Source organism: Orycteropus afer, unplaced genomic scaffold, assembly GCF_000298275.1.
Source record: "Orycteropus afer afer isolate SDZICR_OR568_19922 unplaced genomic scaffold, OryAfe1.0 scaffold00136, whole genome shotgun sequence".
Taxonomy (NCBI): Eukaryota; Metazoa; Chordata; class Mammalia; order Tubulidentata; family Orycteropodidae; genus Orycteropus; species Orycteropus afer.
In genome coordinates, this window is record NW_006921723.1 from 6,949,118 (window position 1) to 6,972,415 (window position 23,298).

The 23,298-nt window shown below is 56.5% G+C and overlaps 1 protein-coding gene across 1 annotated transcript; it reads left to right on the forward strand.

Annotated features, from left to right (window-relative positions):
- The first annotated feature begins 4,670 nt into the window (after nucleotides 1-4,670).
- On the forward strand, nucleotides 4,671-21,684 carry ARHGEF16 (Rho guanine nucleotide exchange factor 16). The gene is made up of 14 exons (XM_007945440.1): nucleotides 4,671-5,243; nucleotides 8,115-8,160; nucleotides 9,172-9,332; nucleotides 10,964-11,020; nucleotides 11,514-11,674; nucleotides 16,572-16,724; nucleotides 16,852-16,981; nucleotides 17,608-17,682; nucleotides 17,964-18,056; nucleotides 18,480-18,631; nucleotides 18,991-19,179; nucleotides 20,322-20,395; nucleotides 20,937-21,038; nucleotides 21,545-21,684. The coding sequence occupies exons 1-14, from the start codon at nucleotides 4,671-4,673 to the stop codon at nucleotides 21,682-21,684; spliced, it is 2,106 nt and encodes a 701-aa protein (XP_007943631.1).
- Nucleotides 21,685-23,298: the final 1,614 nt, after the last annotated feature.

The window sequence follows — 23,298 nt, forward strand, 5'->3', positions numbered from 1 at the left end:
TTGCCTGTTTGTAATAACACAATGGGCCTCCAAGGTATAATAGGTGCTATCAAGTTGATCCCTGCTCACAGTAGCCCTGTGTGACAGAGTAGAACTGCCCCACAGGGTTTCCTAGGCTGTTACCTTTATAGAAGCAGATAACTAGGTCTTTTTATCCCACTAAGCAGCTGGGTAGGTTTGAACCACCAACCTTTTTCAGTTAGCAGCCAATCCCTTAAACCATCACACCACCAGGGCTCCTTTACAAAAAAAATCAATCACATTTAGAATAAAGGGGCAGCCCTGAAGTTTAGTTACCCATTTGGGTACATTTTGCTTGAAGTGTATACCAATGTAAGCCTAAAATAAACCCATTTCCCAGGTAGGCCGGGTAATGTGTAGACGCATCAACAGCGTTATTCTGGGTGGTGAGCCCTGGTGGTGTCTGCACTAGCCAGGTCACACTTCACAGCCTCAGCTCCCAGGGGAGGGTGCTGTGACCACTGCTGTCCCCAGGGCCTGGAATGCTATATGGAATGTGCATGCTTCCCTCCTGGCGTGGGGGAGCCAGGCTCTGTGGCAGCCCCTCCGTGGGCCCCTTTGTGCTTTTCTGGGCTGGTTTTAGCAGAGAGTTGTGCTTCTGGAAATTTTGGTGGCTTCTGGTACCAGTCAAGGGCACACAGCCAGGCTTCCTGGGTGCCTTGCAGTGGCCCCGACTGTGCTGTGATTTAGGTCAGTCATGTGGTGGTGGAGGGGTTGCTGGGTGCAGCTCAGAACCTCCCATGGGAGGCCCAAACCCAGAGTTGGCAACAAGTGTGTGAGGTAGACTGGAGCTGGGATCTGCTGGTGGTTTTGGGTGATGGTGCCCCCTGGGGGCCAGGGGAGCCCTGGTCTCCCTGGCAGTGTGTCCCCACTGGGAGCAGGGGACAAACCTCACTGCCACGGAACTGCTGGTATATTCTAAGGTTGGTGTTCTCTTCGAGATCCACAGGAATATGAGAGGGTGGCACCCCCGTGGGTGCACTGAGTCCCAAGCCTCAGCCCCCAGCTAGGCCTCCGTTTCTTCCCTGAAACAAGTTCTCACCCTCGTGGGGCTCCAGCAGTCTTAGTGTTCGCAAGGGTCTGGGTCTGAAGGAAGCCTAGGGAATGGAGGTTGCGCTGCTTTTATCAGAATAAAAGGGGGCAAAAAATCAACAGAGTGAGCTTTTTCCATGTTACATTTTCACCCCCACAAAGCTGTCCCCAGCCCTGGTCAATGCAGCGTGCAGCCGTCTTTGTTCCCACTTGGTGGCCCTGCCATGCAGGCTTTGTTCTACATACTCATTAGCTCATTGACTCCCTGGACCCATTGCTGTGGAGTCATTTCCAACTCATGGTGACCCCACATTTGTATAACTGTACTCTACGGGGTTTTTGTTTTTGTTTTTAATTTTTATTGTGACTTGGGTGAAAGTTTACACAGCAAATTCATTTTCTATACAGCAGTTCACATACACTTTGTCTCATGACATTGACTGCCATTTCCCACAATGCAACAGCTCCCCTGCCACATCCTCCCCATAGTTACCTCTTTCCCTGTGTCCTTCCCTCCATGCACTCCTGCCCCTGAGCTGTCTCCCTGTGCATACACAGCCCTTCTATTCTCCTCTGACTGATCTCTTCAAGGAGTGTGATACACTCTACCTAATGAAAATGTTCGGCTCATATGCTTGTCTTTTGTTTGGCTGGAAGCCACAGGAGTGGGTTCTGTTCCAGACCTGAAGGGCAGCTAGGGGCCATAGTCTCAGGGGTTCCACCAAGCTCTATCAGACCAGCAAACTTGGTCTTTTTTTTTTTTTTATGATTTTGAGTTTTGTTCTACATTGTTCTCCCTCTCTATCCAGGATCTCCTACACGGATCCCCCTCCAAGTGGTTGACAGTGGTAGCCGGGCACCATCTAGTTCTTCTGATCTCATAGTCATATAGGCTGGTATCTCATGGTGTACCAGTCCCTTGGACTAATTGTTTCCATGTGTCTTTGGTTTTCTTCATTCTTTGCTTTGGATGAGGAGAGACCCATCATTGCATCTAGATAACTATGTGCAAACTTTTAAGATCCCAGTCGCTACTCACCAAATAGGATGTAGAACAATGTTTTTGTTGTGCCAATTGAGCTTGATGTCCCCTGTGACCATGGTCTCCATGGGGTTTTTAATGGCTGCTTTTTAGGAAGTAGATTGCCAGGCCTTTCTTCTGAGGCACCTCTGAAGGGGCTGGAACCACCAACCTTTCAGATAGCAGCTGAGCATTTTAACCATTTGCACCACTCAGGGACTCCACAATGCCGTCAGAAGGTGAGTGTTATTGTTACTGTCCCCATTTAACAGATTTTGAAACTGAGGCACCAAGAGCTGGCATCACTTGCTCATTGAAGACATTAGTTTTCCACAGGTCCTAGGAAAAGCCAACCCCTCACAGGTATGAAGACCAAGTGTGATAGGAGCCAGGAGCCCCTGTGGGTTCTTGAGAGCTGTAGGAATTTCCCAGGGCCACTGTACCACACGGTGGATGACTTTATTAAAACAATAGAAATTTATCCTCTCACAGTCTGGAGGCTGGGAGTGTGAATGCAGGGCCACACTCTCTCTGGAGGCTCTAGGGGAGGATCCTTCTTCCTTGTCTCTTCCAGTTTCTGCTGGCCACAGGCATTCCTTGGTTTATGGCTGCATCACTCCAGTCTCTGCCTCTTTCCTCACATGGCCTTCATCCTTGTGTGTCTTTCTGTGCCTGTTTCCTTTTCTTACAAGGGTACCAGTAAAGAGATTAGTTCAAGAATAACAAGGCTTGTGAGGATGGCACAGAACTAGGCAGTGTTTTGTTCTGCTGTACATAGGGTAGCTATGAGTCAGAGCCAACTGGACCTCAGCGGCAACTAACAACAAAAGCAGCAACAACAAAGAGATTAGGACCCACCCTATACCAGTGTGACCTCACATGAACTAATTACATCTGCAAAGACCTTATTTCCAAATAAGGCCAGGTTTGTAGGTACTGGAGTTCAGATTGCAGCATGTATTTTGGGGGGACACAATTCAGTCTACAGCAGTGACAGTGGGAGAACAGACCCTCAGAATGGAATGGCCAAAGGCTAGTGTCCATGAGGCTTGTAGTAGCCCTGACTGCCCCAGGGAACAGCGAAGGCATGTGAGTGTTCAGTGGCACTGTCTACCCTCAGCCAAGGGATGCTCCATCAGTCAGGATGAGCCCGACTCTGCTGCACTAACAGGCAGCCCTGTAAGTGCTCACCAGCAAAGCCTCACTTCCCACTCTCAATGCTTCTCAGGTTAGCTGGGGCTCTGCATGTCTCAGGACCTCAGGGCCCCCAGCCAGTGTAGCCCCATTGTGACTGACACTGTCTGTGGTCACCACAGCAGGAGAAGGGACAATGGTGGATCACGCACCAGTGCTTAAAGTTCCCTGCCTGGGAAGGATGCACATCCCTTCTGCTCACATCATGTGTCATTGTCAGAGCAAGAGCTAGGCCATACCCTACCCAAAAGGATAGGAAGGGCAGTGACTTGGTGCTTGGAAGGCAGGAAGGGAACAGTTGAGGGAGGCACTGTGGACAGTCAGGGGCCAGGCTGCCCACTGTGCTGGTGCTAAGCCAGGGGCTGGAGGTGGGGTAGGTGAGGGGTGAGAGGACCAAGGGGAGAGATGGGCTCAGGGGAAATGGGGGACACACACTCTCGAGAGGGACAGGCTGGAGCACTCAAGGTGCAGCCCATGTGTGGCACCAATGCCACTCCCACGCTGGGCCTGGGGCCGTGAGCTTGGGGTCAGAGCTCTGCAAATGCCCCCACCAGCTACTGTGTTTATGCACCCAAGGTGATGAGGTGTAGTGACAATCTTAGACTGGGTCCCAGTCATTTCTTGAGGCAGGCATGGTTGGCCACATTCCAAGCCCAGAAGGTGTGTTGCTGCCACATGGGCGGCCACATAGAAGGCTGGGGCATGTCGTCACGGGCACCTACAAGAAAGAGGACTCATCCTGATCCATCATGTCTGGCCATGTCCTTAGCCAGGCCCCAGGCCCCTCTGGACCTCACATCTTTATTTGCATGCACAGTGAGAACCAGGAAAGCCCACGCCTCCAGGACCAGATACAATCATGCCCCTAAGCCACCAAAGCTAGGCTGGCTTGAGGGATCTAGGATATCACTATAAGGTGGAGGGTGTGGTCACTCTACATGGATTCCAGCTCAGGTCCATGGGCCCTAGGCACTGCCAACACCCACAACCACCCACCTAACTCAGGGAGTTTCCTAGGCAGAACTGCTGCCCACCAGACTAGCAGGATAGCTTCATAGACCCAACCTTTACCCCAGAGCATCTAGAATCATCCACCTGACCTCCACCCCAACATTGACCTTGCAAGTGCCCAGCCATAAATAAGCCCCTCAGCCCCAGGGAGGCACCTGGTGGTCATGGGTGATGCTTATGGCCGGCCACCACCAGCTGCCATAGCGACATTTGCTCACAGTGGCCTGGGAGCTGCATGGGGCTATAGCCAAGATGGATGTGATGAGGAGCAGATGGGGCCAGGTGGTCAGGAGAGTGGCAGGTGGTCGTTTCACAGGTAAGATGGTGCAGCGCACTCACGGGCTGCCTTCCCCTCTGTCCTGTCCCTTCTCCAGGCCCCTGAGGTCCCAGCATGTCCCAGCGGCACTCGGACAGCTCTTTGGACAAGAAGCTCCTGGAATACCGCTTCCATGCAGAGTTGCGGCTCGATGCCAACGGCAACCCAGCATCTGGGCTCCCCATGGTCCGGGACTCCCTGCAGGTCAGGGACAGAACCACTTTCCAACCAGAGGCCTCAGCACCACCAAAAGACATAGAGCCACCACAGCCCGTTATCCTGAGTACAGAGAGCCCCGCCGCCCTCAAGATGGGCACGCAACAGCTGATCCCCAAGAGCCTGGCCGTGCACAGCAGGGCAAAGGCACCAGCCCGCCACCAGAGCTTCGGGGCGGCCATACTCAGCAAGGAGGTGGCCCGGCGGAATCCTCGGCTCCTCCCGAGCCCCAGCTTCTCCCGGGATGACATGGATGTAGACACAGACTGGGGGAATCTGAAGCGGAACCTACGGAACCAATCCTACCGGGCAGCCATGAAGGGCCCAGGGACGCCGGGCGGCGAGGGGGACCCCACCCAGCTCACCCCACGGCTTCAGGCGCTGGCCGAAGAGCACAACCATCCCCCGCCTCGGTCCCCCGCCAAACACAAGGTAAGGCCCACACCTGGCTGGAGGATGTAGGGGCTGGGGTGGGGGACTGTGTTTCTAGGGGCCTTGGGAGTTTGTAAGTAGGGAGAGGGCCTGACCATCACCATCATCTTCATCACAATAGCTGCTATTAGTGACTGCCTTTGTGTGCAGGCACCAGGCTACATTCATTTGGGCCCAATGGCCAGGCTGTGTTCTGAGTGTAAATGTACCCCTTTCACAGTTGAAGTAGCAGGAAGTTGACACTGTCACCCAGGTCCAGGTTTTAACCCTCTCTGAGGTGGTCAGGCTGAGTGGCAGGTGTTGGTGACACATGTGGAGCACTGGCCATAGCTCAGACCTGCCTGAAGAGCTCTGTCTGAGATCAGAAGAGGCTGCATGCCACCTACAGCCACCACTCAGGCACCTGCAGCCCAGGTGGAGTAGATGGCCCTGGACCCCTGGACCCCAGTATCTTTGTCTGCCTCACATCTGACCTTTGCAGACAGCCACCAGCTGAGAGTCCATGAAGTTCAGGTCCATACCCATGCCTACTTGGTCTCCTACCCTGGTGGCCCTAGGGTCCTGCAGGGGACAGGATATGGGAGCTGACTAGGCCAGGAGACCCAAACCACTGGGGCTTCTGCAGCAGCCTGGGAAAGCCTGGAAGGTTCTTAGGGATGAAGCATAGAAGCCGGCCTGGCCCTAGGTTTTTGTGTGCTGGGTGCCCACCCAGGCTCACCCTGAAGCAGCCCCAGGTGCTCACTATGACCAGGCTAGGGCCTTGGCTGCTGGGTGAGCTTGGCAAGTTCTGGGCCTTCCTGAGCTCCAGCATCACTGTCTGTAGGTGCAGATAACTTGGAGGGGGGGATTCTCAAGAGGAGACTGTGTGGCCACAGGAGCCAAGGGCCATGCAGGGTGCTGAGTGGGAGACAGTGCTAAGCAGGGTGTCTGCTCTTGTGGTTTCCCCCATACATGGCCTTCTCTGCCCACAGCTCCTGCCCTGACCTAGTGGTGGCCTGCCCATGGACAGAGCCCCCAGTGTCCCCACTAGCAGCACTATCCTCCATCTATAGGGTTGGGATCTCTGCTGCTGTCCCCGCACCACCCAGGCTGGCCTGCAGCCTCCCTCAGTCATTCGCTGTGCATTCCTGTTCCCAGCAAATGCTTCTTGAGCACCCACTATGTGTTCAGGGGCTGGGGTTGTCAGCTCCCAGGGCTGTTGGAGGGCTCCAAGCAGGGGGCCATGTCAGAGGGGCACCCATGACCTCAGGGCCAACAGAGGATCCCAGAAGAAGGACAGGTGCAGGTACAGAAGGAGGGCAGAGACCTGTACAGAGACCCAGAGGTGGAGGGGGCAGGGGGTGGGGTCAGAGCATGCCCAGACAGGTGCAGGGCTGAGGGTGCAGGGCCAGCACAGCTTGGAGCATGCACATTCCAGACCAGCATGGGGAGTGTCAGGCCCCAACTCCCTGGAGAAACCAGCCCCTGCCTTCCCGGAACCAGCTCACCTGCAAGGTGGAGGAAATGATGTGTCTCGGCCAGGAAGTATGGGTTATACCTCAACATAAAGAAAATGAAAATCCTCACAAGTGGACCAATGAGCAATAAATGGAGAAAAGATTGAAGTTGTCAAAGATTTCACATTACTTGGTTCCACAATCAACACGGGAACAACAGTGGAAGCAGCAGTCAAGAACCAGACAATGTATTGGACTCGGCAAATCTCCTCCTTAAAAAGACCTCTTTAAAGTGCTCGACAACACATAACAACAACAACAACAAAAATGCTGAAGAGCAGTGATGTTTCTTTGAAGACTAAGGTACACCTAACCCAAACCATGGTGTTTTTAATCTCTTCAGATGTTTGTGAAAGCTGGACAATGAATAAGGAAGACTGAAGAAGAGTTGATGCGTTTGAGTTGTGCTGGCGAAGAATACTGAAAGTACTGTAGACTGCTAAAAGAACAAACAAATCTCCCTGGAAGAAGTGCACCCAGAATGCTCCTTGGAAGTGAGAATGGCCAGACTTCGTTTCATCTACTTTGGTCATGTTGTCACAAGGGACCATTCCCTGGAGAAGAATATCATGCTTGGTAAAGTGGAGGGTCAACGAAGAAGGGGAAGGCCCTCAAGGAGATGGACTGATATAGTGGCTGCAACAATGGGCTCAATGTAGCAAAGACTGTGAGGCTGGCACAGGACCGGGCAGTGTTTCATTCTGTTGTGCCCTATGGTTGCTATGGTTGCTATGGGTCAGAGCCAACTCAATGGCACCTGGCAACAACAACAACAACAACAAAGGCAGGAAGTCAGGCTGGGGCTGTGCACTAGCTGGTGGAGCCTCAAAATCCCCACCTTCTGTCACCCCTCCTGTTCCTCTCACCCATGATCACCTCTGCCCTCTGTCTTCCCTCCAGCAGCCACACATTCCACCCAGGGGAATGTGGCTGGACACTAACTAGCCGGTCCCTACTCTACCTGCTACCCCTGGGGACCTTGTCTGTGGCCTAAGCCCACCCACCCCCAGCATCCCTTCTCAGCCCCCTCCCAGCCACACTGGTCCTGCCCTGGGCTCTCCTCCAGACCCACTCGTACATCCAAAGCCCTATACCCTACTCTCCTAGCATCCCTCTCGACCAGGTCAGCCCTGTCTCCTCCTCCAGGTACTCCTCCTGACCGTGCCTTATCTGAGCCCACATTACACCTTGGCCCAGCTTCCTTAGCCCTGCTTGGTGACCCCAGCTCACCCCTCATAGCAGACAACTACTGAGTGCCTTCTGCATGCCTATCACAGGCCAAGCATGGGGTCTCTGGGCTTGGAACAGAGGGATTACCATAGTCCCACCCCTGCTCTCTGCCCTACTGACCTGGTGTCTGTCTCATTTGCTGCAGAAGATGCTGGGGCGGAAACGCGCACACAAGGGCTCCTTCAAGGATGGTGAGTGGCTCTGGAGGCAGGCTGGGCTCAGGCCCCAGTGGGAGCTGGTCTTGTGCTGCCCCCCCCCCATCCCCACTGGGGCCATCCTGGGTTCAGGGCTGCCCTGGGCTCAGTGACACAGAGGGGGTGCTTGCCTGATATCCTAATGCTTCCAGGGACTACTGATCCCAGGGCCATGCTAATGAGTCTGGAGAGGTCTAGAAGGTCTGCTATCCCAGAGGGTAGGGACAGACAGAGCTCCCAGCAGATGTTTGTCAGGTACCCTATGGGTGTGCTGGACCCATCATGGCCATGCTGGGAGGCCAATTCCAGATGAGGTAGGCCTGGCCAACAAGAGAGATGGACATAGATCCTCTGCTGGGTGCTGTGTGAGTCTTAGGGGCCCAGAGGATGCCTGCTGAGAGTAGGATGCCAGCAGGGCCCCCATATGGAAGGTCCAGGCATAGGTGTCCCTCCTGCTAGGTTGGGGTATTTGCCTGGGGGGACGTGGGCATTGAGCTCAAGGCCTTTGTCATAAGGCTCCAAGAGGGCCCTGCTAGCCTGCTTGCCCCAGAATCTTGGTGAAAGGGGCCATGGGCTTGTGAATAAGAGCATCAGGGCCCAAGTCTTCAGAAGAGTGGAAGGGATGCCTCAAATCTTGGAGTGAGGAGTGAGAGGGAGACGTGAAAGGGTTGCTGCAAGGGCTCAGGGTGCCCAGCCAGAGGGCCCGTGGCACCTGGCCCGGAGACAGACCCACCCAGAGCCTCCCCATGCTCCTCAAGCACTCAGATTGGTCGCTAGGCCTGGTTGGAGGTGCCACATTCTGCACTGGGCCGTCACCCCTCCTGCTCCACCCACCCATCATGGGAGCCATCTGGCTGGAGGGCAGCCTGCTCTGGGGGGCCTTGCGCCGCCTGTCACTCTCAGGGGCTCTGGGAGCCCAGCGGGAGGGCTCCTCAGCCTGTGGGTTATCAGATGGCCAGGCCTCAGAGCCCCCTGGCCCCCCGCAGGTGACGTGCCCCCTCCCCACAGATCCCCAGCTCTACCAGGAGATCCGGGAGCGGGGCCTGAACACCAGCCACGAGTCGGACGATGACGTGCTTGAGGACAATAATGGCCCCCGGAGGGTGGACACCCCCATTGTGGTCAAGAGCTACCGACCCGCCCAGGTCACCTGGAGCCAGCTGCCCGAGGTAAGGCCGGTACTAGGTGAGGACAGCCAGCAAGGGGGTCCGAGGTAACCCTGTGGTGGACCCTCTCTCAGCTGTGGTAGTCCACTTGACCCTGGCCTCCCTCTGAAGTGCCTGGTCAGTGCCCAACTGGCCCAGGGATCTCCCTGCTGGTGTCCCCAGAGCCATGCTGGGCCTGAGTGGGGAGAGAGCGGTGAGGGGTGCCTTTGTCTTCTAATACTATGTGTCTGTGTGTGTGTGTGTATGTGTGTGTGTGATGGATATGTCCACTCTCCCACTCAGCCTGACCTGCTGGGAGCTGGGGGCACAGATCCCCCTTCTTTCCAGGGCCCACACCAAGAAAGAGTTGTGAAGGGTCGTAGCAGAGGCAGACAGGGAGGAGGGCTGGGACTCTGAACTGGGGCCACGGCCAAGCTACTCCCCTCTCTTTTCCTTTTCTGCATCTCAGAATGGGGTGCTGTCCTGCCCTTCGTGGCTGTGGGGGCTTGGTGGACAGTGTTGGGGGGAGGGCTGGTGCTCTAAACAAGTCAGGGTGGGAGGGGGCAACACTACCCAGAAGGGCATGCTGCAGCCAGTATATGACTTGCAGACTAGTGTCCCGAGACCCTGAGGGCAGAAGAGGGGCGGAGCTGGCAAGAGGGTGGGTGGTGCCTGGCCCTGCATGCGGGTGGTCAGCTGGGGTGTCTGCAGCATAAGAGGCTCCTTGTTGACATTCCCCATGGGGGTGATGCTATGGCCGCCCCCCTGCCATACCATTGCTATGACTGCTGGCCAGAGGGCCAGTGGGGGTGGGGGGGCTTCCCCAGCAGATGGTAAGATCTGGAAATGCATGATTTTTTCCACCTGCCAAGTGCAGCTCCATTCCAGGAGCTGGGGGGCGGGGGGCGCGGGGGTTGGCAGTGGGTATGTGTAGGGAAGGGTGTTTTCTCCCCCATATCTGGGATGAGATCTAATAATCTGCACCCAGGAAAGCTGCAGAAGATTCTGACCACAGCCTGCCCCAGCTTGGAAGATCTTGGTTGAGTCACAGGGCTGGAGGAGGAAAGCAGGAGGGGTCTGGCCCCACCCAGAGAGGAGCTGAGTACAGGGGGTAGCCCTGCAGAGGGCACCTGGGCAGTGCCATAGGCCTAGCCCCATGCAGCTGTACGAGGACATGGCTCAGGGGCCCAAGTGAGCCACACTGCAGCCAGTGCGCCTGCAGGGCCTGATTCACCTGACGGAGGTGGTGTCTGAGTCACAGCCCAGCCTAGAGCTGAGCCTTCACACCCTGGGCAACAGCTCCGCTCCTGGGCAGGCTCCTGTCTTCACATCCCTGGCACATACCTTTGGAAGAAGGCAGGGCCTGCCAGTCTTTACCTTGGGGCCATCACACTTCACTGGGCTGCCCCAGGCTCCTTGGAGGCAGTGCAGGGCTGGTCTCCACGGGGAGCAGGGAAGGTACAGCCAGCCTGCAGCCTGTCTCCCTGTGCTCCCACCTGCAGCCATTCTGTGGTGGCCCTGCATAGGCCAGCCTAGCTCCTGACTTCCTGAAGTCTCTGTTCTCACTGTGGGCTCCTGTCTGGTGGAAGGTGGGATAGGGAGGGGATAGGAGGTGGCAGCTCACTCTGTCTCCTTCCCGGGCCATGCCCTCTCAGGTGATGGAGTCAGGTATCCTGGACACACTGCCCGCTGAGGAGCGCAAGAGGCAGGAGGTAAGAGGTGGGCTGCCCAGGAGGTGGGCAGGCCACACAACAGCCCAGGAAGGAGATCATGGCTACAGTGACATCATCCACTTGGTGCTGCTGGAGTGGGTACCTGCATGAGGGTGATGACCTTTGTGGATGTCACCCTCATGCCAGGCCCAGTCTGAGCCTTCCATTCCATATCCCTGACCCTCCCAGAGCCCTTGGGTGGGGTAGGGGGGGCACCTTGGCCCAGTGTCACATGGCTCATGGGTGACTGAGCCCAAGTGCAGGCCCACACTGGGCCCACATCCAATAGCAGCCATCCTGCTAGTGCTGCTCAGCTGTCTGTCTGGGTGTCCTGCCCACCCTCAACACCCCAGATTGTCCTTTTGTCTGAGCACTGTTCCCAGCATGCCTCTGTATGCCGCCCCTGTGCAGCTGCATAGTTCCTTCAACCCCATTTGAGGTGCCGGACGTGTGAGGCCAGGCTGCAGAGTCCAGCATCCCTCTTGTCACGTAGGCCATCTTTGAGATCCTCACCTCGGAGTTCTCCTACCAGCATAGCTTGGGCATCCTGGTGGCCAAGTTCCTGCAGTCAAAGGAGCTACGGGCCACCATGACCCAGACGGAGCACCACCATCTCTTCTCCAACATCCTGGATGTCCTGGGGGCCAGCCAGAGGTGAGCCCACACCACCACCCAGCATGCCCACATGTCCTTGGTCCCCAGACCTCCAGCACCCAGGGTGGAAGGTCACAGCACAGGGAAACCTTGTATCTGCAACCCTGAAGCCATGGAGAGCAGGTCCCAGGACCAAGGTAGGCACCAGGGCTGTGGTGGTCATGGTGCCCCCTCACCCCACCATTCACTCCACCACTGCTCTCAAAGGGCATGCCACCCCTCTGGTGGGTGCAGAGGGCCACCATGATGCCCATAGTACAAGTGTACAGGTGGGGAGCCCTGGCTGCTGCCATCAAGCAAGTGGGGCCCACAGGCTGGAGTGGTGCCAGGCCATTTGCCTGACTCAGACTTGGCCTCAGGTTGCAGCCATTGGGTCATGTTCTGTGTGCTGGTGTCCGGTGGCCCTGAGCTGGCCATCAGCTCTGGTTGCAAGATTGGGGGCCAGGGAGGAGGGCCGGACTTGTGCATGGGAGTGTGTATGTTCATGTGTGTGTGTACCTGTGTGGAGGGCTCGGGCCTACAGGAGTGTGTGTGTGTGCACCTCTGTGGAGGCTCATGCCTGTAAGTGTGTATCTGTGTGTGCATGCATGCATATCCCTGGAGGCTCAGGCTAATGGGAGTGTGTGAGAATGTGCATGTGTGTGCATGTTTGTATGTGTGTGTACCTCTGTAGAGGCTCAGACCTGCAGGAGTGTGTGTGTGCATACATGTGTGCCTCTGTGGAGGGCTCAGGCTTTCAGGAGTGTGTGTGTGTGTGCGTGCGTGCCTGCATATGTGTGTGAATGCTCCGGTAGCATAGTGGCTAAGGCATTTGGCTGCTAACCAGAAGGCAGGCTGTTCAAACCCACCAGCCACTCCTCGGAAGGAAGATGGGGCAATCTACTTCTGTAGTGATACTGCCTCGGAAACCCAAGGAGGGGTCGCTATGAGTTGGGTCCGACTCGACGGCACATAACAACAACAGCAGCAATGTGTGTCCATATGTGTGTTTACCTCTATGGAAAGCGCAGGCCTACAGGAGTGTGTATGTGTGTGTGCATGTGTGTGATGTGTGTGGAGGTGTGTGTGTACCTTTGTGGAGGGTGCAGGCCTAGAGGAGTGTGTGTGTGTGTGAGTGTACATTTGTGTGTGCATATGTGTGTACCTCTGGAGGGCCCAGGCCCACAGGAGTGTGTGAGTATGCATGTGTGTGTGCATACATATGTATGTGTATCTCTGGAGGGTACCAGCCTGCAGGATTGTGTATTTGTGTGTCCATATGTGTGCTTACCTCTGTGGAAGGCTCAGGCCTTCAGGAGTGTGTGTGTGTGTGTGCAATGTGTGTGGAGGTGTGTGTACCTTTGTGAAGGGTGCAGGCCCACAGGAGTGTATGTGAGAGTGTGTACATTTGTGTGTGTATGTGTGTACCTCTGTGGAGGGCTCGGGGCCACAGGAGTGTGTATGTGTGTGTGGCGTGTGTGTGCCTCTGCGGAGGGCACAGGCCTGCATGAGTGTGTATGTGTTTGTTTACTCGGTGGAGGGCATGGGCCCGTGTGTGTGTGTGTGCATGCATGCATGCAAGAGTTTACCCTGAAGAGGGTATGGGTCCACGACTATGTGTGTATCACAGAGATGAGTGTGTGTATTTACCCTTAGAGGACCCAGGCCCATTTGCAGGTGTGTGTGAGTGTGTATGTGAGTGTGTGTGTGTGTGTGTGATTACCCCATGGAGGGTGCAGGCCCGTGGTACTCTGTGTGGATGCATCCTGCTCTACCCTGTTCCCCCGAGACCCAGGGGCTTCTCAAGCCTCAGCCTCCTCCCTCACACAGAGGACTAGCACCACACAGGCTGGGAGGGGTTGGTGGCATGATCAGGGGAACACAGTGCCCAGCAGGCAGTCAGGGTGTGCTCTGGGAGCATGGGGACTGCTGGTTATCAGTGTCAGCCCCTCCCCTACTGAGCCCCACCCAGGAATCTGCTTCCTGTGCCCCGCCCCCCAGGGAAGTGTTAGGACTATGAAGTAGGAGTGGGTGACTACCCATCCCTGAGGAAGGACTTTCAACAACTGGCTGCCATAGGCAGCTCTCATCTCTGCACTTAGGGCAGCTGCCCCTGCCTGGTCCCCAGAGTAAGGGGGAGGGGACGGGAGGGCCCCCCCCCCCACCATCCTCTCTTCTCCTGACCTCAGCAGGGCCTCTGACGGTCCCTGGGGAGGGACAGTACGGGTCCTCCCCCAGCCAGGCCCCACAGCAGCTATTGGCCACCCATGGTAGAACCCTTCACCTCTAGGAATTGGTGTTATTTTGGGTCAGCAGCTGACGGCCACTCCCCAGACCTTTCTCAGGCCCCAGAAACCTGTAAACCACCCAGTTGTGATGTTGACCACCCCCCCACCCCACACACACTGGTATGACCCTGCATCTAGGAGCAGGGGCTCCTGCTCCCCTGAGTCTTCATCTGAGGGGACCTCAGTTCCCAATTCTGATAGCTGTTCCCATCTGCTGAGCACTCCCAAAGCAGGCAGGCAGGCAGGCTAGAGAATGTCCTATTTACAGGAAGTGTGGACCCCGCATGGGTGGAGGGTCAGGCTGAGGCCGAGAAAGCAGGGGGTGCCTGAACGACCCCCTTCTGCCTCCAAACTGAGCCTTCTTCCCTTCCCCCAAGGCCCTTACCAGGCCTGCCCCCCGCTGGCCCTGATAACTGAGTGAGGCCTGAACTTTGCAGAGGGCAAGTGGGGGCACCAGTTGATAGGGTCACTAACTCGTGATGCTTCTGCCCCAGGTCCAGGGTGGGCTGGTGTGGGTCCCTTGTTGCCCTGGAAACCCCCACCAGCCTCAGAACTGGGGAGCTATGACCTCCTCCTGACCCCACCCCACGTCTCCCCGGGCTAACAGGACCAGTGTTTTCCCTGATGTGTGTGGGCCTTTCTGTGGGCTGGGCCAACCAGCTGGGGAAGGCGTGCCCCCATGTCACATGTCCTTTGGCCGAACGCACCCTTGTGCTTACCACCTGGGCAGGGAGACAGAAGGTGATGGGCGGGGAAGGCTGACCTCCATGTCTCATGTGAGGGGACTCTGCCCTCCAACCTCCAGATGTCAGCCTCACTATCTCTGTCCTCAAGACAGGCTACTTAGGGCAGGGCCAAGAGCAAATAAGTAAGGTCTGGAACACAGAACCAAGTAGCAGAGTCAGAAGCAAAATCATCAGGGCTTTATGCACAGAATTGACTTGGGAGAGGTGACAGCTGTCAGGGTGAGACCAGCTCAGGCTGAGGGCCCAGCAGGGAGGGGCCAACAGGGAGAAGGCTTCTCAGAGGACAAAGAACTCGGAAGGGGAGCTGCCATTCTGGGCCCTGTAGGTGTGGTGGGCCCTGGAGGGGTGATAAGGCCTTGGGGTTCAAGACCTTCCAGGTCTGCACAATCACACGTGGCCCTGCCCCACCCAGCCAAATGGTTCCATCCTCATATTCCTGCACCAAGGTACAGGAAGGCCATGTACATAGAGGCCCAGAAGAAGCCCAGCTGGAAGTGGAGACTGGCTGTACCTCCAGGGTATCTCCCCTCAGCCAGGCCCTCACCCCCTCCTTGTCCTGCCTTAGCCAACTTGCTCACAAGCTGAGGACAGGTTGAAGCCCTGTGGAGAGACTGTGTCTCCCTCCTGCTTGGAGCCCAGCTCCTTAGGGTCCCAAAGACAAGGTCCCAGGGTAGCCCCTCTGCCCCTCCAGGAGGCTGGGTGGCTTGTGTCTCCCCCTGCCTTGTGGACAGAGTGTCTCTCCCCATGCTTGTTTCCACATTGGAGGTGTGGCTCAGGACTTGAGAGCTACCCAGCTGGATGCTTCCCTGGGGACTCAGGCAGTGTGAGCACCAGGAGCCTCCTGGCCTGTGACATCTCTGAGCAAGGTGGCTCGGGGGCCAGGCCATTCTGCAGCATTCTGCCTCCCTCCCCATCAGACCCAGTTAGGAGGGATGGCTCTACCATAAAGGAGTCCCAGGAGCACTGCCAGGCTGGGTTGGGGGGATCCCAGCCCGCAGGGTCTCACAGTGACACACACACACACACACACCATCCAGGCAGGCCTATTAGCAAGTCCTCAGCTCAGCGCTTCTCTGACCTCAGGCAAGCCCTTCCCCTTCCCTTGGTCTCCCTAGTTTCCCTTCTAGCAAGGCACACAGGGGCTGGGCTTGTCCATGATGGACAACACGCTGTGTCTGGACCAAGGTGAATAGGCCCCTGGTAGATCACTATGGGGCTGACCGACGGCCCAGGGAACTGAGGCAGCAGGGCTTTCGGTTATGAGGTCTCCACCCACAGTCTCTGTCCTGGATGCCCCTCAGAATCAACATCCAGGGCAATGTGGCCTCAGGTTTGCCCCGTGGCTAAAACACAAACCAGACTCACTGCCGTGGAGTCAGTTCAACTCATAGTGACCCCTTCTTGGGTTTCTGAGGCAGTATCTCTATGGAAGGAGATTGCCTGATCTTCCTTCTGAGGCCTATGGCCACACACACCAATATTTTGGGTTCATGGAGCTGATCTTCCATGGTGTAGTCCAGGGATGGCCATGGCTTACAGCTACCAGGTCCTGGCCTGGGTCCCATCTGGGGTCCCCATTGGCTTAAGCAGCAATCCGCTGAGCCCCAGGCACCTCTGGCAGCCTAGCTTATCTCTTACCAGGCATGCCGTGTGTGTGCATGAATGGATGTGTTTATATGTATATGCATGTTTATACACATGTGTATTTTAATGGCATGTGTACATGTGTGTGCTCATGCATGTGCATGTTTGTATATGTGTACGTGTGTGTTCATACATATGCATGTGTCTGTGTACACATGTATGTTTGTGCCTGTCTTTGTGTATGTGGCATGTGTGGCAGAGGACCACTAGGACCATGACCTTACCCCCTCCCCCTCATAGGTTCTTTGAGGAATTGGAGCAGCGGCACAAGGAGCAGGTGTGCATAGAGGACATCAGCGACATCCTGGAGGACCACGCTGAGCACCACTTCCACCCCTATGTGGTCTACTGCTCCAATGAGGTCTACCAGCAGCGCACCTTGCAGAAGCTGACGTGAGTGCCCAGCCCCGAAAGAGGGTTGACCCATGGTCTCTGGAGCAGAGTGCTGTCACCTGCAGCCCAGTGGCTCTAGCTGCTAGTTTCTGGGGGGGTCTCAGGAGCACCATGTCCTCTGTTGCAGAAACAGCAATGCCACCTTCCGTGAAACCCTGAAGGAGATCGAGCAGCAGCCTGTGTGCGGGGGCCTGCCCATGATCTCCTTCCTCATCCTCCCCATGCAGAGGGTGACCCGGCTGCCCCTCCTGATGGATGTGAGTCTGGGCTGGGATGCTAGAGCCCCTACCTAGGGGTCAGCTCTGCTCTCTTGTAGCTGCTCATCACTCTTGGCCTCTCTGTGAGGTGATTGACACAGGGTGGTTTTAGTGGTTGATCTAACAACCATGCTCCTGCACCCCACGCACTCCCTCCATTGGGTGTTCCCACATCGATGGGCCCTCCCAGACCCCTTCATGGCACCTGGGTGGTGCCTCCTCTACCCCCTCCTCTTCTCTGTCCCCAAGACCCTTGGGGGTGGCAGGAACCAAAGGTCATCCACATGTCATGGGTGAAGAACACAGGCTCAGCATTCCGTGGCATGGTCGGCCCATGGGGCAGAGATAGGGACTGCCAGGATGATGGAGAAGGCCAAGAATATGAAAGAGGTAGCCCAAAGGGGATGTGCCACCTCCAGGGACCCACCCAACATGGCCTGACCTGGTTGCACAGTGAGCTGGCAGTACAGTGGCTATTTAGGGCCTGGAGCACCAGGCACCTGGCAGGAGACTGCTGGTGGCCAACCCTTGACCTCCTACACTTGCCCCCACCGCAGGCTCTGGTAGTGGGGAGAGCTCCTGCACCTTGCAGGACTCTGGCCCTCATATCAATGCCTTCTCTCCAGACGCTCTGCCTCAAGACACAGAGCCACCCTGAGAGGTACAAGGCTGCCAGCCGTGCCCTGAAGGCCATCAGCAAGGTGAGGTGGGGTCTAGACAGGGGCCACACCTTGTTCTACGTCCCTCCTCTGCCCCAAGGGTGCTTAGACACCAAGGAAAGGGGCCAGAACAGGTCTCGGATTATCCATCTGGAGTTTTGCATGGTATCAATGGGGAAACTGAGGCCCAGAGCAGAATGGAGCTTATCCCAGTCCATCGGTGGTCTAGGACCACACCCAGCATCCCCCTCTGCTCAAGGCAGGTGGTTGATGGGATACCCTGTCCCACATCCACCCACCCACACATGCACCCCGCCTCACAGCTAGTGAAGCAGTGCAATGAAGGGGCACACAAGATGGAGCGTACCGAGCAGATGTACACGCTGCACACGCAACTCGACTTCGGCAAGATCAAGGTAAGCTCAGCAGTTCATGACCCCTACCCTCAGCTTCCCAGGGCCTCTTCCAAGCCCAGTGCCTGCTGTCCTGAGCCTAAACGTTAGGGTCAGGACAGGCCCCCGGAAGCTAGAGCAGGTACATCCAGGTAGGCCGCCCTTCTTGCCCCTGTGCCAAATCCTGGACCGGGCCTTATATCCAACTCCAGCAGAGCATACAGCAGGTGCTCAGTGAGCTTGGGGCCTGGCCGGGGCTGCTGGCCACCTGAATGGCCCTTTGTTTGAGGCCTGGACTCAGCTGTGTCTCCTGCCCAGCGGGTGAGCGGGGTCACTGTTCTCAGGACAGGATTGGTTACCAAGCTGCGGCCCAAGGACACTCCTTCTGGGCCAAACTTCCTTACATCCACCCCCTCGGGGCTTGCTTACCTTTGGCCCTATCCACAGTCCCTCCCACTCATCTCTGCCTCCCGGTGGCTGCTGAAGCGTGGAGAGCTTTCCCTGATAGAAGACACTGGACTCTTCAGAAAGATTGCTGGCCGGCCAACCTCCTATCTGTTCCTATTCAATGACTACCTGGTGGTGACTAAGAAAAAGAGGTGGGCCTGCATCCATGGCGAGTTGCTGCATCCCTCTGTGGAGGGCTGACCCTGAGAGGGACTTGACGAGGGAGGCTGGGGCCAGCGCAGGCGGGGGAGCTCTGCCTCAGCCTGGCCTGTCCATGGCCACAGCCTGGGCCCTTCTGCTCAAGGACACATGCCCCTCTGCTTGGCTCTGGCTTCCACCTGCTGACCCCGGGTGACCTGACCTTGCTTGGCCTCTGTTGTCCAGACTTGGGTTGGGGGAGGTAGATAGGTAGCTCCCTTGGAATTGCACTTTGGAGCTGGAGGGTGGTGCTCCAAGGCTGCCTGCCCAGAGCCACGACTGCAGCATCTAACTGATGGCCTGTCCCCAACAGTGAGGACAGCTATGCAGTCCAGGACTACGCTCAGATTGAACACATCCAGGTCCAGAAGCTCGAACCCTCAGACCTCCCTTTGCCAGGTGGCAGTAATCGCGCCTCCTCCGTGCCATACCCCTTCCTGGTGACCATGCTGCACAACAGTGAGGGCCACCAGGAGCAGCTCCTGCTCTCTGCCGACTCCGCGTAAGACTCACTGCTCAGACCCAGCACTGACCATCACCCACTAGGCTGTAAGCCCCAGAAGGGGTGGGAGCAGTCATGACTCAGCATCGCTCATCCCCCCAATGCCTGCTGAGCACCAGCTGCATGTCTGACACTGGTGTAGCCAGGGATGGGGCCAGGAGCACCAGCAGCCTCATTCTTGATGCAGTTTCCATTGAAGGGAAGGGACACGCATAGAAAGTATGGAACTGGTGGTGGTGGGGTAGTGGTGAGCATAACCTCCTGAATGAGTCTGAACTTTCTAGTGTCTCATAAGCACAAGAACTAAAGGGAAAAATCAGGCAGGGAAGGGAGCCCTGGGTAGGGGAGCTCATAAAAAGGGCCTCATGGACAAGGGGAGGTCTGGGTCAAAAACCTGCTGGAGGGAGGGAGAGTGGGCACCTGGTTGGAAGTGTTCCTGGCAGGACATGGCTGTGCAAAGGCCTTGGGGCAGGAGCAGCAAGGACAGTGAGGGGGAGCGTCAGGGCAGGGGAGGGTCAGGAAGGCAGCGTATAGAGCAGGTGCTGGCAAACAGTGGGGCTCCATCGATGTGCAAGGATGGGAGGGGCTTGGTCCGTGTCTCCTCCAAGCCTTCCTGTGGAGGCAGCATGGACCCCCTTTCAGATCAAGAGACTGAGGTGAGCATATTGAATAGCAGGATCGTCAAGGAGCAGGGACCTCAGAGAAAGGGCTGCCTGGGGCTGGAAGGCTGGGTCTGCAGCTACCCCTGGTCCCAAGACCCTGGACAAGTCACCTAATGACTAGCCTTTTCTATGTCCTGGCATCCTTTGATGTGTGATGGGGAGACAGCCAGAGCACAGGGGTCATCAGAGGGTCCAGGGAGGCATCCTCATGGGATGCCTGGCTAAGGCCCTACCCACAGGGGGATGCTGGCACTGTGAGTGCTGCAGTGGACGTTTGGATGCTATCCCCTTGCCTTTTATGGCTGTGGCTGAGCTTGCAGCAGAAGGGACTTCCAATGAGAAGCCAAGGGACCTCCATCTGTGTTCCCACTGGGATACACAGGAAGTGATCTGCAGGGAGCCAGAGTTGAGGGTCACTGGCTGGAAAGCCCAGAGGCAGGCCAGCCTCGGGGCCTCACTTGTGCTCTTTCTGGCCCCCAGGAGTGACCGGGCACGGTGGATCATGGCGCTAGAACACAGGGAGAGACAGGGGAAAGGCCATGTCAACAAAGAAGGTAAGCTGAGGGATGGGAGCAGGTAACCTCTTTCTTGGCCTTGGGGGAGATGGCCTGGAGAGTTGGGGCATAGTCCAACTCTCTGTCCCCACTACAGCCTGAGTCCAGGGCAGCCTACCCAGGTGAGGGGACCCTGGTACGTGTGCATCCACCTCTGTCTTTATCATCAGCCCTTCACAGGACCTTGACAGTCTGCAACAAGAGAGAACACCACTCTGTGTCTAGTACTTGGGAAACTGAGGCCCATGCCACAAGGTGACTGGCCATTAGGTCTGTCACTTAAGAGGCTGGGAGATTTGGCCCTGAAAGCAGAAGCAGCCTATCTATCATGCAGCCTCTGGAGGGGCCACCTTAGCCCGCAGTGAGCAAGCTGCCACCTCTCTGTGTGCTGGGACTCCCAGAGGTCCTCACATCATGGGGACCCAGCCTCTGGCCATGTCAGCTGGCAGCCATCGTTCCATGAAGGGAGGGTAGATCCTGCAGAGCTCTGAGACCCCTTCCTGATGGTCTTGGCACTGATGCCTCTTCCTCCCGCCCCCAGACCTGCAGCAGGTGGAGGTCATCAAAGCCTACTTTGCCAAGCAGGCGGATGAGGTGTCACTGCAGCAGGCCGATGTAGTCCTGGTCTTCCAGCAGGAGGATGGTGAGCTGACAGGGGGCAGGGGACAAGAGTGTGTGGGGCCCAGGCGAGAGCCCTGTAAGCAGTCAGGCAGTGTGTACACCATGACTTTGTGAGGTCTTATTGAAAGCCCTGTGGCAGCCTCCCTCAGGACTCCTCCAAAGGGTGAGGGGCTCTCATGTCCCCATCGGCAATCACGAGTTGGCTCAGTCTCACCACTTAGGGAGAAGAGGTGTTCCCACTGCTCCTTGGGGGTGCCTCTCAGCCTGGGGACAAGCAGCTCGTTCCAGAGCCCTGGAAGCAGCTGGGTGGGATGGGCCCAGCCCCCGCCCTCCTTCCCAGTGACCACACCCTGAACAGAAGGACTGGGGCCCAGTCTGTCACTGGTCACTTCTATCCTGTTTCTCTCATGTGGCAGCAGGGCCGGTGTTTGATTTCCAGCCCTGGAGTCTTCCAGAACAGCAGCTCAGGGGCTGTCAGGGTGCTGACATCCAGAGCAGGCCCCTCTCACCCCCTCTCCATCCACTCAGGCTGGCTGTATGGTGAACGGCTACGGGACGGGGAGACGGGGTGGTTCCCCAAGGACTATGCCTGCTCCATCACCAGCCGTGTGGCCGTGGAGGACAACGTGCGCCGGATGGAACGGCTGCGTGTGGAGACAGATGTGTAGACAGCTGACACCTTGAAGGCTGCAGCCATGGGCTAATCAGTGCCTGGGCTTCTGGGAATGTGTGGACTTGTCCCAAGAGCCCTGACAGTGCTGGGGTCTTCCTAAGGCCCCCGCCCCCATCATGGGGAAGGTCCATACTACCCTCCTGTGAAGCACCGCTAGGTGGACGTGGGGCCAGCCAGGTCTGACCCCTGCAAGTCCAGCTGGAGGAGCCCACCCAGGCCCCATTACTGGTCCTCCCCAACCCAGCTCCTGGCCGCCTGGAGCCTGGCCCTGCACCCCTGCACTCTCCAGTTTATGATGCTGATGTGGGGTGATCAGCAAGAACGATGTGGGGCCTGCACCCTTCTGCTTCCCACTCCTGTGTAGTACAAAGGCCACCCCTCAGTCACAGAGGAGGGCCAGCCGAGAAATTGTATCTTTGAAGTTTCCAGAGACATTAAAGTATTTCTTTAAAATTTGGGTTTCCACAGTGAATCAGAGCGAGGCATAGGCCACAGTCATCTGTGTCCCAGTGAAATCCTGGAGGTTCCCTGGACCAGGACAGGCCTCATCACCAATGGGGCTCAGACCTAGTGGTGACCTCAGTGAGCACTCCCCTTTACTCACCTCTCCCTTCACCTCCTCTCCACGTCTGTGTGCTTGATGTGCACACACCTTTGTGTGTTCTTGCAAATAGTGCCCTTGGGCAGTGGTTGGAGGAGTAGTTTACATAAAGGTGTATGCTGTAGACCTTATAAGGACTTCTGGTTGTGCAGTGGTTAAAGCATTCAGTTGCTAACCAAAAGGTGGGCAGTTCGGACCCACCAGCCACACCATGGGAAAAAGATGAGGCAGTCCGCTTCCATAAAGATTTACAGCCTTGGAAACCCTATGGGGCAGTTCTGCTCTATCCTATAGGGTCACTGTGAGTCAGAATCAACTCAGTAGCAGTGGGTACAGACCTCATCCTAATGTCTCAACATGGTTTTTAGGACTTGTCCATGCTACTGCATGCACACATGGCTCACTGTTTCTGATCACTTTGGAACATTGTGCCGCCGTCACGTGCGTTCAGTACGTTTGACTTATCCATTCTGCTAGTCTACCCTCCAACAATCTCTGCTCCCTCTACAAGAGAGGTGAGTGTCCTGGGGCACCTGCTGGTGTCCAGGAGCATCATTGCTGGTAGGTCTTCAGGACAGAGCCATTAATGTTGCCCCATTGCTCTGAGGCTCAGTCTGAACGCTGTATTTCCCAACAGTGCCTGATGGTTCCTGTCTCCTCACGCCTCACTCAGGACCCATGATGCTCCAACTGTTGTCCCACGGGAGCAAAGCCTGGTACTACTGTCTGGATGTGCATATCCCTGGCCTTAATGAGGCTGTGTGTCCTCTGAACACTCATGTCCTCGCCTCTCTGTTAGTGGATTTGTCACCATCCTTCATTCTTGATGTCAAACCCTTGCTCAGTTAGACATCACAGATTGCTTTGCTCCTCCCAGGTGTCTCCTGTGAACACTTGGGGGCTTTCATGGAACAGACTGAAATTGAACAGAATGGCATTTTGACAATGTCAAATGGTCCTCCCTAACACTGGTCAAAGGAGCGCTAGTGGCACAGTGGTTAAGCACAC